Source organism: Mastigoproctus giganteus, chromosome 2 (genome assembly GCF_048544385.1).
Source record: "Mastigoproctus giganteus isolate SK-2022 chromosome 2, ASM4854438v1, whole genome shotgun sequence".
Classification (NCBI taxonomy): Eukaryota; Metazoa; Arthropoda; class Arachnida; order Uropygi; family Thelyphonidae; genus Mastigoproctus; species Mastigoproctus giganteus.
The window spans coordinates 161,088,337-161,104,669 of NC_143576.1; the positions used below are offsets into that span (position 1 = coordinate 161,088,337).

At 36.5% G+C, this 16,333-nt stretch overlaps 1 protein-coding gene across 3 annotated transcripts in view; it reads right to left on the reverse strand.

The window, feature by feature from the left end:
• Positions 1-523: 523 nt before the first annotated feature.
• Positions 524-16,333, reverse strand: part of LOC150089707 (sentrin-specific protease 8-like) — a 35,459-nt gene continuing 19,649 nt past the window's right edge. Inside the window, exons 3-4 of one of the 3 annotated variants that reach the window (XM_090368747.1) lie at positions 13,585-13,995; positions 524-1,362 (exon numbers count right to left, since the gene is read on the reverse strand). In XM_090368747.1, the coding sequence (XP_090224873.1) occupies positions 588-1,241 (654 nt within the window). In that variant the 5' untranslated portion in view covers positions 1,242-1,362; positions 13,585-13,995 and the 3' untranslated portion in view covers positions 524-587. The remainder of the gene's footprint in view (positions 1,363-13,584; positions 13,996-16,333) is intronic. The other 2 variants (XM_090368748.1, XR_016546680.1) reach the window with 2 other exon arrangements.

Sequence of the window (16,333 nt, forward strand, 5' to 3'; positions counted from 1 at the left end):
TTTATCAAAATGTTAATAGATTGTATGTCTCCTTTTATATTAAGATTAATTCTTTTACTGTGACACTAAAATACTGTAATATCAAAATATATACTGTACAATATTTTCATTTCTGTTAATTGCTTTTCACTTAGTTTATGTTACATATAAAATGAAATCTTTAAAAAGTGTGTTAATCCTACTGTATTGATAGGCAAGGCTTTAGTTTTCATTATTTTGTAGTTTAATTATTTTATTTTATTAATTTATTGTTTATTTATTTTTGATATTATTATTATTATTAGATATATAGTATGTGCCAAAAAAAAAAAAAAAAAAAAGGTAAAATTTTGACACTTTTTGGGGGACCTCATTACTACACACCTCATTATTACAAAACATGAAAATTTAGGTCTCTTGAACTTTGTATTAACAAGATTCTACTGTAACTCTATTATAACTATCCCAAAAATATTTATACAATTAAATTATTTTAATAAGCATTAATCATTTCACTGATGAACAAATTACACATGTATCATTCATTAACATACAAATAACCCATGGAAAGTCATATCTAATAGTGCTAAAAGTATCCACTTTTAATTTTAATAGGCTGGTTTTAATGAGAAAATAAGGGTTTTCAAGCCTTTTCTTGTTTCTTGTACTTTCTGAGATGAGGCTATGTCCATTATACTCCTATGATCCATTCTGAATTCTTTGTAGCACACTGCCTCAACATTACAAATAACATGTATGCCACAATCATAACTGTTATTCTGTTGGGTACATTCCATTTGCAAAACAACTGGCTTCCGAGATGAATCCTTAAAAAAAGATACTAAAATGCTTGCAATATTTTCTGCATGTGTCCGGTTTGAACTCCCTGAAAAAGAATCATAATGTTCAAATACATTACTAGCAGATCTATACACAAGTAGACTCCAATGAGATCCTCCAGGAGAATTTTCAGATGTACAATCATTTATTGGCAAAAATATTAAATGTTTACCAGCCATATCAAGACTTTGCAACATTTCTTTTACTTCCAAGACATCTCCAGATTTAATATAGTGCACAACCTGGGGACTAATAAATGTAACACAATCTGCATATTCCTTATATACATCATACTCTAAATATTCTAGCCAGAAAGCTATAATGTTATCATTCAACCAGTGGCAGTTATCTAAGAGTGCTACATCAGATTCTCTTAGAAGAGTATCATGATAACTAAGGACGATGGCTCCTTCAGATGCCATTATCTTTAAAAATTATTAAATTATAATCCAATCAATTGATCAAAGTCTGGATACTTCCATGCATCATCCTTGAGTTTTTCAGCAACCTGGCGCAGTCCTTCTAACCTTTGTTGATGGAGTTCTAAATTAAAATAATAAAACTTTTATATATAAAAAAGAACTCTGTAGATACTATTCAAATATAGCTCTTACATATAGTACACATATAACAATTGAAACCTTTTAAGAAATACAGTTGTTGTTGTTGTTGTTGTTATTTGGTTTTTAGGAGCATTAGCAACTAAGGCCATATTGCTCCGGGGATATGCGGTGGTCATTCCCTGACCTTTCTGCATCCTCCGTATTTGGTGGTCACGGGCTCGAGCCCCAGTCTAATCAAGAAGCATGTGAAGAAATATAGTACACATCTTTGTGTACAGAATAATTATAGATAAGTTTAATTTAATAACAATTTAATTTAATAATTTATTAATGATCTTACCAAATAATATAAAAAAGAATGAGTATATGGGTAAGAATTCTAATTAGCAAACTTAAGATTTTAGTATAATTGCTATTTTGAATAAACACAATTAAACTACAGTAGTAAATTCATATAAGATCTGAGTTGGGTAAAAGAAAAATCCACTCAGTATGTTAACATGGTACAGGTGTCATCCAATTCGTGTTGCTTTGATTTCCATCTTTTCACTTATACATCCATAATTAATTATAATCAAACCCCAGCTCATAAGTCCATTCCCTCGCCTGTACATCCAATGAAGCCAATGACAACATACTCAGGTCACACTTGCAAAAGTAAAAAAAAGATGACAAAATATGCAGAGTATGAAAAGATAAATATTTTAATTTTGTGAATGTCAAAAAATAATACATCAAGTTGGATGTCTGCTCTTCCTTTTACTACTGTGCGTAATAGGAGGGCTCTAACTCAGAAGAAATTCAACATTCATAATGAAATATCCTTCAACTGTATGAATAATGCAGCATTGTTGCCAGTTTTCCAGTTGGATTAAAAAAAAACATCAGAATGCTGTAGCAACCTCAGCAGATTTAATGAAAGAGTATAAGAAATCCAAATTTAAATTATGCAACAAGGCAAACAGTTGGTCTTTGAAGAAAGACTATGTTGAACTGACTACTTCATATGATGAGCATTAACACACAAGAGCTCATTCTACTATAAAACCAGAAAATTTTCAATTTTGAGATCATAAGAAGGGTGATGAAATATAAAATCCTTTGTTAAGGTCTCTTAAACCAAAGAATCTAAATTTGAAATTCATTTTAGCATTGAAAAAATTATTTGAACAAATGATCCCATCTATAAACAAATTGAATAGCTAAATTGATTAATAAATAAGTCACTATGGTGAAGTACAGATTCCTTTAACAGTCATTGGATAAATTTTTCACCCCAAATAAAATATGTAGCCCAATTTAGCCCTGAAGGTGGGGGGGGGGGGCAAAGAAGCCCAAACATGAAAATAAGAGCTCATATGAATAATTTTTAAAACTTGTTCACATAAGCAATTTAATTTAAATTTAAAAACAATTTAAAATTAAAAACAATTTCATTGTTTCACTGAATATTTTTAATGTTCAGTTAAATATACATCTTATCAAAATATAGTCTGATTTTGGATATCGTGAATAAATTATTGCATTGTCTTTTGGAAATATAACCCTTAATAAGACTTTTTTGGATGCTGGACATTAGTCCAGAAGGTGTCGGTCAGAAGGAACCATGTACAAGTCACAACAAATTGGTCATCTTGAAAATTACCAGCACAAAATGAGTCAGACCATAAGATGCACTCACATTTAGAAGGCTAATTTGAGATTAAAATATTTTATCTGAAATCGTATCTAATCTTAGATAAAAATATTAGTGCAGAACGAGTTTGCTCAAAGTAGAATCCCAAAACTCGACTGTTGCACTCATCATTACTGATGTCATGATCTGAACTTCACTTTCTTCAGGGAGAGAATCTTCAGTGTCATGTCATCAAAAGTACTGCTGATTCCACATTTAGAAAGGACTAAAAGGAAGGAACTAGGTCTTTAATGATCTTTTTTCCTTGGGAATAAAGGAAGAGTTCTAGTGAGGCAGTAAGTCTTCACTAGGATATACATGACAAAATGCACTGACTTCGCTTTGCATTAGCAATGCACCTTAGGTAGGAATGGACTGGTCTGTGACAAGTGAAGGCTTAAAGTCTGAACCAGCTGATATTAGTATTAGTAACAGCCGCATGGTGCAAGAAAGCCTATGGCTTATGCTGCACCAGCCAAAAAATAAATAAAATAAAATAAAATAAATTAAATAACTAAATAATAATAATTAATAAAAAAATATAAAATAAAAGGAAATTAAAGCTATCATCCTATGCGCTTCCCTTACCCGAAAGTACTATCCAGATGACCTTTGAATTTCCCCAAACCGTTGGCCTCTACCACCCACGAAGGCAACTTATTCCAGTAATTTATAACTCGCTGGCTAAAATAAAACTTCCTGCAGTCCAATCTAAACATTTCCCCCCGTAACTTGAATTTATGTCCCCTAGTTCTAGCATCATTTATAATCTTGAAAATTTTGTCCTCATTCATTTTACTGATGCCTCTCAGAGCCTTAAACACCTCAATCAAATCTCCTCTAAGGTGTCTAGTTTCCAAACTCTGCAACCCACATATTCGAAGTCTTTCTTCATAAGGACGCCCTTTTGCCGATCTCACCAGGCGAGTTACCCTTCTTTGCACCCTTTCAAGAAGCTCGATGTCTTTCTTTAGGTGCGGTCTCCATACTTGAACACAGTATTCCAAGTGTGGTCTAACATAAGCCTTATATAATGGGATTATCACGTCCCTATCTCTACTTGCAAAAGTTCGATAGATCATCGATAGGACACCATGGGCCTTCCTTGCAACCTTTTTACAATGCTCAGAGAATTTCATGTCTGACCGTATCATAACACCCAAGTCCCTTTCCTCCAGTACTGGGTTTAGTTGAACTCCACCAAGTGAATAAGTTTTTTTGGGATTACTGTTTCCCAGGTGTAATACCTTACACTTTGTTGGATTAAAGCACAGCTGCCATTTTTCTGACCATTCCTGAAGTCTATCTAGGTCTCTCTGAAGAAGCTCAGCTTGACAGTGATCATTAACTACTCTACCAATTTTAACATCATCTGCAAATTTAGACATAACGCCCTCTATCCCTTCATCAATGTCGTTTATGAAAATTAAAAACAACAGTGGTCCTAATACTGATCCTTGGGGAACCCCACTTCTTACATCGACCCAATCTAAGGAATAGCCATTTATCACAACCCTCTGCCTCCTGCCCTGAAGCCATCCTTCTATCCATCTAAGGATTTTCCCAGTGATTCCAACCTGTTCCAGCTTATAAAGCAACCGCTCATGTGGGACTGAGTCAAAAGCTTTGCTGAAATCTAAATAAACAATGTCGAAATTATTCCCTAAATCCAGCTCGTGAGTGACCCTTTCGAAATAGCGAACCAGATTTGTTAAACATGATTTTCCCTTTACAAAACCATGCTGAGTATCCTTGAGAATTTCAATTCGATCCAAATGATCCTGAATTCCACCCTTGATCATTGCCTCCATGATTTTCCCTACTACTGAAGTCAGACTGACAGGTCGATAATTTCCAACTTCACTTTTAGAGCCACCCTTATGTATGGGAGATACATTTGCACTTTTCCAATCCAAGGGAATCTCCCCAGAGTCTAGTAATGGTCGCATAATTAGCCCCAATGGTTCAATGCACTCACTTGCCGCCTCTCTTAAGATTATAGGGTATATTCCATCAACTCCAGGAGCCTTACTGGTCTGTAGGCTCGAAAGTTTTTCATTAAATAATCTTGCAAAATTTCAATATCATTAATTACATATTTTTTAACTTCGCCCCCACAATTTCCCATTGCCACAAAAGGCTTTTCATTTGTAAATATCAATGCAAAATAACTGTTGAGTTCATCTGCAATGGCAACTGGTGTATTTATTACTATCCCCTTTCCCTTACGTAAAGGTACGATCTGGTTTGTCCTGCTCTTCTTGGCATTTATATATGTGAAGAATTCTTTATCCCCCCCCTCTTTGCTCTGTTTGCTAATGATTTCTCATAAACTGCCTTTGCCTGTCGAACCTTTTCTGTGGCTCTATTACACATCACCTTGTAGCTGTTATAGGCTTCAGTACTTTTTATTGCTCTGTAACCTTTCCATTCCACCTTTTTCTGCTCAAGTAATGTGGCAACTTCACTATTCATCCAACTTGGAACCCTTCTCGTGGAGTATTTTTTTAATGGTATATACGCATTCAAGGCATCTGTGATTAATGTTTTAAAAGCGTACCACAGTTCAATTGTATTCATTCTCTGTGCGATATCTACCCAGTTAATAGAGGCCATGCAGTACCTTAAGGCATCGTAATTTCCTTTTCTGAAATTAAAACCCATTCCTTTGCCTTTTACTTCTGCTACCTCTCTTGTCATCATCCACCGTAGAACTCCGTGATCACTTCCTGCTACTGGTTCCTCTACTGTCAGCCCTGTTATGTCATCTGATTCATGTTTCTGATTCATTCATGATGATGAGGTCTAGGATATTCTTTTCTCTAGTACTTTCCTTGACATGTTGAAACAAATAACAGTCATCTAGTTGATTTAAAAATTTTGTTGCCCATGTCGAGTTTCCTTCCCATTTACTCCAATCAATTAGAGGCAAATTGAAATCACCCATAATAAGGCATTGACGCTTACTTGCCCATTCCATTTGCATGTAGAGGCTTTTGTCATAGTCTTCACAATCACCTGGTCTGTAGATTACTCCTACTCGCATTATACCTTTGTTTCCAACTATCTCACACCATACAGACTCTATACTAACATATGAAATGTCTGAATCCGGGAAAGCCATCGTCGCACTCAGGCTGCTTCTGATAAGAAGCATTACCCCCCACCCCTTCTATCTAACCTATCCTTCCTAAATACATTATACAAGCCGTACTGAAACTCATCATCCCCAATTTCCAGGTGGCACCACGTCTCTGTAAGCCCCATTATGTCCGCGTTACTTGTTTTAACCAGCAGTTCGAATTCGCTCATTTTATTGACGACACTTCTAACGTTACTGTATAAACAATTAAGATTTACTGTTCTTGTATATTTAACAACCCTAACACAACCCTTGAAGTTTTTTAGGCTCTCTTCCCTGATATTAGCTACCCGCTCGCGTGAAACGTCTTTGCCCCCAGAACATCTAGATAAATACGTCCAGTTGGGGTAACAGATAAGAACTCTTAAGGTATGTGCAAGAGTTACATTGACCAATATTATCAGATAAACGCGTGTCAGTATTACCCACATCCCCCCTAACTAGCAGTTTCCCTGAACCTTTAAGGTATCCTCAATAATACTGGCAAAAACGTTTGCATCACCATTGTTTAAGTGTATCCCGTCTCTACAAAACAAATTCCTTCTACCTACAAGTGTGGGCCATGCTGATAGAAATTTACCCCCTAAAGCCTTGCAGATTCCTTCAAGTCTTGAGTTAATCCACAAGGCTCTTAACATATAATCCCTCCTATCGTGTCTGGGCAGAATTGCAGACACATAGACATTATGGCCCAGCTCGCAACATTTCCTCAGCATGGTCCTGTATTTTTCCAATAAATCGTCAGATCGTGTACATTTAATATCATTTGTCCCCACATGAATAATAATATTTTCTTTACCTCCTTTAAAATCTGACAATCTGTTGGTGACATCATCAATAGTTGCTCCCGGCAGACATACCCTGGTTCTGCTCCACCTATCTTTATTACAAAAAATATTCCCCGTTTCCATGACAATGGAGTCTCCTAATAAAACAATGTCCTTTTTAACCAGAGTAGTTTGCACTTGGTTTTTCTGTTTTGAGGCTCGAACCGGGTGTGCATCACTTGGTAGATTGCTGGAGTTTTGAGTCCCTGACGAGCTCCCAGATGCATTATTTTCAAGGGCAAGCACTCGTTTTTTCAGGGACTCAAATTGTTCCATCAGTGCACCAAATTGTAATTCAAGATCGGTGCACTCCTTACCTCGATCACAAAGAAAAGAATCCCCAGGTGAGGTAGGATTAGTCACCAGGTCGACCTTGGAAAACATTCCACAGGTTCCACAACGGATTAAATCATTACTCACCCGTAAATCACCTTCTGCTATTTCCGTGTGAGTCACGATACCCTGCGATGTGTTTAAAGCAGATCTCGTAACTACCATTATAAAATTAAATAAATATCAATGAAAGTAACTTTAAAAAATTATATCTATAATATTATTAAAATCGAACAGTTACAGGAAAACCTATAACAAAGTAATCCAACAATATCTAAATAAATCAAATATTTAAAAGCACTATCCAAAAGTAAAGCACTTTTTTTTTTTTTTTCCTTTATGAGAACCCCAAACACGAAAGGTATCAAAACCTATAGTACTTAGTACCATGCATGGGTTGAAGGAGAAGTATGGGGAGGGGGGGGGATGCCGGAAACTTTGCTCTAGAGACTAAACATGGGTTTCACCACTTCAAGCCTCCAATAAGCAAAGTGGTGGTATTTCACCGGCTGATGAAAGTCATCTACCACCTGATGAGTTTAACTGAGGAGCCCTGTCTAAGCGCGTCCGCTCACCTCGAATGCCAACGACTCGAATATATAAAACTATAGCTTGCACACATGGTGTTTGGTTTGAGTGTCTGTAAGAAAGAATGGGCCGGCATCAAGCTTATTCCAACTTCAAACACAAAATGACCGTGGGACAAGACATACAGGTATTAGTACCTCGACAATAGTCAACATGATTAAGTGCTCCCAATTCCATGGTGTCACAAATCTACCACGACTGGCTCAACGGCAGTCAAACAACCAAGCAAAGGTCACATATGGGACAGCAATATGTAGGTGAGTGTTATGTGTCTCATCTTGTAACACAGCAGTGACAGCTGCTGAATGGCAAGACCAATATCCACATGGACTATATAACAGACATTAGCTCATATAAGCAATGGCAGTCGACAGCCATCACAGGTACCCATGCTCCCTACAAGACACAAGAAACTGGACCTTGCATGGGTATGTCAGCACCAGCACTAGAACTCAATATGTGGAAATTTGTTGCCTGGGCTGATGAATTCCTTTTACAACTCTATGTTGATGGATGAATCTGCATTTGGAGAAAGCAACATGAGGCCATGGCACTTGGATGCATTGTTCGTGTTTGGCAGGTTGGAGGAAGTAATGTTATGGTCTGGAAACTGCCTTTGTGGTATTCCTTGGGTCCTCTGATCACCATTAATCAACAGCTCAATGGGAACATCTATCCTTCTATCAATGCCTACCAAGTACCCCCCTTCAAGATGACAGTGTATCCAGACAACTTTGGTATCTATCAACAAGATGTGCCACAGTGTCACAAACCAGTTGTCAACCTGCCAACTAGGTTCAGGAACACGACAATGAATTCTCCATCCTCCCATGGCCACCCAACTCACCTACTATCAACCCAACTGAGCATGTTTGGGACCTAATGAAAAAGGGCATTCGATGCTACAACCAACCAACCTTCTGACAACATGCAGGCATTACTGGACAAACTGTACAATGCACGAGTAGCACAACCAAGAGACATCCTGCAACACCTTTAAATCCATGCCAAAACATGTATTGACCTCTAGAGGTATTAGGCAGGTTTTGCTAATCCAAAGCCAATTCAGTGTATGTATATATCATTGCATGCTCCTAATATACCTTCTAATCAAGGGAATTTTAGGCAATGTGTTCCAAGAAAAAAATGTTACATCTTATGGTGTGAAAAACACTGTACTTAATAGGAGGAAGAGTCAAGACAAAAATTGTCTATAAAGGTGTAGACAATTACATTACACAATACTTATACTTTTTCTATAATTGCAACAATTATTTTAATTAACAAGTTTAATAAAATAGTCAAGAATAAGTGGTTTTAAAAATCTTTATTTTGCACTAAATTTTGTCCTTTTTAACAAAGGACAAATTTACAAATGATGAAGCTGGACTGTATTGCTTTTGTTCAGCAATACAACAAACAAGATTCATTAACATAAACAAGTTAAGTAATGTATATACACCACATTACATTTTCAGATATATTTTTTTTTTACTTTTTGTGATTAATAAAAGAAAAATAAATAATTTTTCATCAATTAATTAAAAATAATTCTGTTCACTGCACTACCTCATAATGTAATATTCACTCAACTTTTCATAAAGTACTGTACTTATTTCCTCCCACATTTTAATACAAATTGAATATAACATTTATTTAGGGGTGGAATGGATGTGCTTCTTAAGAGAATAACTCCCCCCCCATCGCCTCCTGTGTGTTCTTTCTATACATATTTTATTCCCTCATGTCTGAGTGGCACCATGTCTCCAGCAACCCTACAATATATGTTTGATGACTTACCTATTACCTCAAATTCAAATTTATTTGCTGCATTCCTAGCATTAGTATACAAGCAAGCAAGTACACATGCATCTATTTTTACTCTTAAGATCTATTTTACTCTATCCTTATAGAGTAAAAATAACATCTATTTTTACTCTAAGGATCCCTCGCAGTAGGTCTTGTAATCCTCAATATCCTGCTTTCCAGGCTACTGCATGTCCTAAAAGAAGCAGTGCAAGAATCACTTATACATTTGCCTGCAGTTACAATTAATCTATTAGGCAGCATACCCCCACCCTCTAAAATGATCAGTTTTCTGATCCACCACCTCAATAGCATCAGCAAGTATTCTTGCTTCCCCTTCTATTTAAGTATATCATATCCTTGCAAACGTCTGTACTGTTAACAAGCATAGACCACACTAAAAAAAAAATTCTACCCCACAAGTCTTGTGCAGTCTCTCCAGTGCCAAATTGTTTGATAAAGCTCTAATTATGTATTTCCCCCTATCAGGTCTGGCCAGATTTGGCCTTGTGATTTAATCCTAACTTGTGACCCCCCCCCCCAACATTGCCTTGTACTTATTAGGTAAGTTCTCAGTTCTCCAACTCTTAATATTATTTGTACCAAAATGTAAAACACTATCACCTTTTGTGTCCTTAAAAAATGACAGCCACTCTACAATGTCTCTGATCTTGCTTTTTCCCATGGCAGATATACGCTTGATCAAATTCCACCTATCGATTTTACAAAATATATTTCCATAACAATACAGTTACTGACAATCACTACAACCCGTGGGACCAGGACATTCTGCCACGAAGGATGTCATTGTGTCATGTTATAGTAGTAGTAGTGGCATGTGATGCAAGAAAGCAAGTGTATGAGCTTATGCAGCATCAGCCAAAAAAAAAAAAAAAAAAAAAAAAAAATCACACCATTCCCTCCAAATGTCTGTCCAGTTTCTCCTTAAATTTATTCAACCTATCAACTTCCACAACGGCAGATGAAAGTTTGTTCCAGCAATTAACCACCCCGCTGACTAAAGGCAAATTTCCGCACATCTATTCTACATCTGTCTTTTCTTAATTTGAATTTATGGCCCTTTAGGTTCGTAATCTGAACAAGTGGGAGGATCCCATCAGAATTCAGCGTGCTCAACCCATTCAAGGCCTTATACACCTCAATCAGATCACCTTACAGGTGCCTAGTCTCCAGCCACTGCAATTTGCAGAACTTAAGCCTCTCTTGGTAAGAGGATCCCTTCAATCCCCTCACCAATCTTGTTGCCCTTCTCTGTACACGCTCAAGTAAATCTACATCCTTCCTAAAATGAGGCCTCCAGACCTGTACGCAGTACTCAAGGCGTAACCTGACCATTGCCTTATACAGAGGGACAATCACCTCCTTTTCCTTGCTAGCAAAATTCCTATATATCATTGACAAAACCCCATGACCTGCCCTGGCAGCCTGTCTGCATTGCTCAGAAAACTTCATATCTGACTGCACAATTACTCCCAGGTCTTTTTCATTTTCTATCACCTTAAGTGTAGTACCACACAGTTGGTACGTTTCTCTGGGATTACTTCTACCCATATGCAGTACTTTGCATTTGTCAAGGTTAAACTTCAGTTGCCACTTCTTAGCCCATCTGCCCAAATTATCTAGATCCTGTTGCAGTAGCACACTGCCATTACCGTCATTAACAACCCTGCCAACCTTTGTATCATCTGCAAACTTCGACATTAAGCCTGATATACCTTCATCAATATCATTAATAAATATACAAAACAACAGAGGACCTAACACTGAACCCTGTGGTACTCCACTAATAACATTAGTCCAAGAAGAGCAGCACCCATTGATTACCACCCTCTGTCTTTCCCACTTAACCATCCTTTTATCCATTGTAGCAACTTACCCTTAATACCATTCTGCTTCAATTTGTACAATAGTCTTCAATGCGCAACAGTGTCAAAAGCTTTCCTGAAATCCAAATATATGATATCAAAATTATTTTTTGCATCCAGTTCCTTTGTAACCACATCATAATATCCAATCAAATTTGTCAGAAAAGACGCAAGACTTATGCACGAGTATAGTGTCAGTGAAGTGCTAGGTGGCTGAGTGCTTGATGGATTCCTAATTTTTTGATCTTTCAAGGGCATCAACCCTGTTCTTCAACTCTCGTATAAGCCCATTAAGAGTGAATCGGTGTTTAATTTCTTCAAACTTTCTAAAACAAAAGCAAACAAAGACATTCCCTTTAGCTGTATCACATTCCAGTAGAGATAACTCTGCAAAAAAGCAGACTATTCACAGCTTTGATTTGCAAGTGAACTGCCATCAATGCTTCTCTCCAAGCCAAACTATTCCCATTACATTGTAGTTTCTTTGCTGCCCCTGTTTGAGGGAAGATTTAAGTCTAATTTTAATTTAAAAATTGCACATACACTAAGAGATAATGGTACAATAATACTCCACCATTCTAGCAACGTCGGTGCATACCACGCTATTATGTTTCTACATAAAGTCACCGACTTTCTAAATGCTTAACTACTAAATACAAAAAATAACCAAACCTATGTGATTAGGACCTCCAAACTTTCATTTACTACAATTTAAAACACTGCAATTAGCTACTACGATGTCCACCACTACAATTTACTAATTACCAGTTCACAAAAAATACCTAACGTAAGCTAACATAAGTGATTAGAACAATTAAAACTATAACTATTTATTAAACACAATTTGTGATAATTAAGGGGGGGAAGTCAATTTTCCATAAATGTATCCATTTTCAGGAGCAGGAATTTTCTACAACCACACACAGTATCCTCATTATCAGAAATGTCTTATCTGATTTTATGTTCATTTAATTTTATCTTCATATTCACCATTTGTTTAATATAATTTATTAAAGATTTGTTTAGCATTTGTGTTTAGACAGCAGCTGCAAGAATATTCTTCTTTCATGTAATGCTAGGTTAATATTTTTTGCTGAAGCATGAATGCATTTTTGAGTAAGGCTGAAATGTTTGATTTGTTGAATATGCAAATGTTTCATTTTAAAACATTACACTCTTAATACTATTTATATAAATCAGATGAGCACCAGTACATCATATTAAAAATTTGAATTCCATAAAACTTTTAATGTACACCTGCTTTTCTACTGTTTTCTACTTTTCTACTATATAAAAAAATCATATATTTTTTAAGATATTTGCTTTGTTTTTATATTCTAAAAAGTATCTTATTTTATTTTTTTGTTCAATTACACAGTATTAGTTAACCCCGGGGGCTCACATCTGGTGGTTATGGGCTTGGCAAACCCAAGGTCCTCAGCTGGATATCATCATGCTTCTCTTTCTTTCCCTTTCTACTTCTTTCTCTCTCTCACACAGGGGGTGACTCGGGAATTTTTTTCGGCTGGTGCAGCATAAGCCTCAGGCTTCCTTGTACCATATAGCTTGTTTGTGTTATTTGGTTTTTGGCAACTAAGGCCATATTGCTCCGGGATATGCGGTGGTCATTCCCTGACCTTTCCACATCCTCCATATTTGGTGGTGACAGGCTCGAACCCCGGTCTAATCAAGAAGTGTGCTACGCACTGCTGCTCCTTCACACCTGGCTACAGCCGCGCTACCAAACAGCTAATAATAATAATAAAAATAATAATAATAATAATAAAAGTTTTTGGAACATTTTTGAATTCGGGGAGGACCTTTTTTTTTCTTCTTCCACTGAAATAGAAGAAAAAAAAAAGAAAAAAAAAAGAACTGCAAAAATATGCCTCGCAAATTTTCAAAAAAAATAACAATGAGCTCTCACGAGCCCACTATAGCTCACCACTGGTTATTCCTCAGATTGGGTTCGTGTAAGAAGTGGAGTTCCTCAAGGATCAGCATTGGGACCACTGCTGTTTTTGATTATCTTAAATAACATCTATGATGGGATAGAGGCCGTGATGTCTAAACTTGCAGATGATGTAAAGATCAGTAGAGTAGTTAATGATCGCCGCCAAGCAGAGCTTCTTCAGAGTGACCTAGATAGACTTCCAGGATGGTCAGAAAAGTGGCAATGTCCAAGGTCTTTCACCTGGGGAAAAGCAACCCCAAAAATAACTTATACACTTGGTGGAGTTGAACTAAAGTCAGTAGTGGAGGAACGGGACTTGGGAGTTACAATACGGTTGGACATGAAGTTGTCGACAGGTTGGAATGTTGCACGGTGTCCTATCGATGATTTATCGAACATTTGCTGGTAGGGATAAGGACATCATAATCACATTAACATGATTTTATAACCTTTATGTGATTAAATAATAAACTTTTTTTTTTAAATTAGTACCAAAAAAACCAGTATTTGAATACAGGAAAAAAAAATGACCGGGAATCCGGTATTCGGGATCCCAGTATTGTAAGCCCTAGGCAGGCTGATATTCCGACAATATATTCCAAATAAAGCACACAGGTATAGAATCAAGCTGTTCAACTTATGTTCCACTGAAGGATATACCTGGTCGAGCAAGATCTAGTCAGGTAAATCTGAAAATTATATAAAATCCACAGGTTTAGCTGCAAAGGTCTGCGAAGAGTTATTGCAAGGACTTCTAAATGAAGGTCACACCTTGTACATAGACAACTTTTATACCAACTACCATCTGGCATTATCATTTCTTCATAAAAAAAAAAAAAAACTTGCATTGTTGGTACAATACAAGCGAATAAAAAAAATTTATGCCCAAAGAAATCATGTACTCAAAGCTAAATAAAGGGGAGATGATCGCCAAAGAATAAAAAAATGGAATTATTGTTCTAAAGTGACGAGATGCTCAAGATGTGAGACTACTAATAACAAAGCATGCTCCAGAAATGGCCGATGGACCCTTCACCAGTAAAGGAAGACTGAAGGAAGCAAAAAAAAAAAAAAAAACCACTTCCTATTCTAGCTTATAATAAGGGAAAGACAGGCACTGATTTGTAGGATCAAATGGGTTTGTATGCCACGATGCTAAGAAAGGGGGTAAAGTGGTACCGGAAATTGGCGATAGAATATATACTCAGAATATCAGTTGTCAATTCGTACGTGGTATAGAAGAGTGCTACACAAAAACAAATAAACTTTCGGGAAGAGGTAGTTACGGATTTGCTAAATATAGAACGGAAAGAGAAACATAAAAAGCCAAAATGTGGTAACACTCATGTACTAACCTAATAACAAAAATTGATGCAAACAACAAGAAAGTTAGAAGGATATGCATTTTTTATTACGCAAAATTGAGAGTCGGAAGGAAGATCAGTTGCTAGCAGAAAGAGGAAGAGTTTGACGTATTGCCCAGACTGTATTCATCAGCCTTTCATGTGTTTGGAGTGTTTTGGACAACACCATAAATCAAAATAAATATAATTACAATTTTATAATTATAAAATTTGTAATAATAAAGAATTTTTAAATAATGACCAGTTACTTGCTTATTTTTTCTCATAGCGGCATGCAAATTTCATCACATGTAACACTGGCGGCTACGCTTTTCAAAAATAACGTAAATTTCCAACAATTGTCAGCGCTATACAGCCGACGCAGCTCCCACTGAAACAGTGGATTATATATGTCCAGTTGGCAATATATGTCCAACTCGGCACCTGAAAAACATAATGGTGTCGGACATATACGGCCGATGCAGCAGTCAACGTGTTAATGACTCATCTCTAACTGAGTCTCTCCACTCACTGTCTCATAGATGTACTGTATCTGCTGCATGCCTTTTCTACAGATACTTCCATGGGCACTGTTCTTCTGAATTGGCTTCTATAATTCCTGCTCTCTCTTTCAAAACAGTCTGAATACGTGCCGCCACCAGCCAACATCAATTTACTGTCCAACTTCAAACTCACAGAACCAACTTTTCATCTTTCTCGTTTATTCATTCAACTGCCGTTTTCTGGAACAAACTTCTGTCATATGTATTTCCTGAAAATTAGTCTACAGAAGTTCAAGTCTAATGTCAACAAATATCTTCTTTCATCTTCTCAACCTCCAACCCAAGCACAATACTAAGTACTATAGGTTTTAATACCTCTTGTGTTTGGGATTTTCATAAAAAAAAAAAAAAAAACACTTCAGTCAGATCTCCCTGCAGGTGCCTGGTCTCGAGACACTACAATTTGCAGAACCTTTACAGTATTTCTTTGTTGGTATGAAAAAGCTTGGTAGTTTCTTTGATTACTTCTCTGAATACTTCCCATGTAGAATTTGCTGTTGGTAACATCAGCTGGTCCTACTGCACAAAATTTAAAAACTGTCTGACATCTCTGTAGTCACCCTTACGAAAGCAAAAGCCTTTCCCTTTACCCTTGACAGTAGTTGTCTTTAATTAAATTCCATATTAGTACACTGTGATCACTACCACCCAATGGGTCTTTTACCAGCAGAATTTTAATGTGTGAAGAATCCCTAATGATAACCAAATCAAGGGTAGCAAGAGGACTTGCTACCTTTCTAACATGCTGCTGTAGAAAGCAGTCATTCAAGAAATCCACAAAAGTTTTGCTAGTGTGTGAGTGACCTATATTAACAGTTAATGAAGAAATGTTAT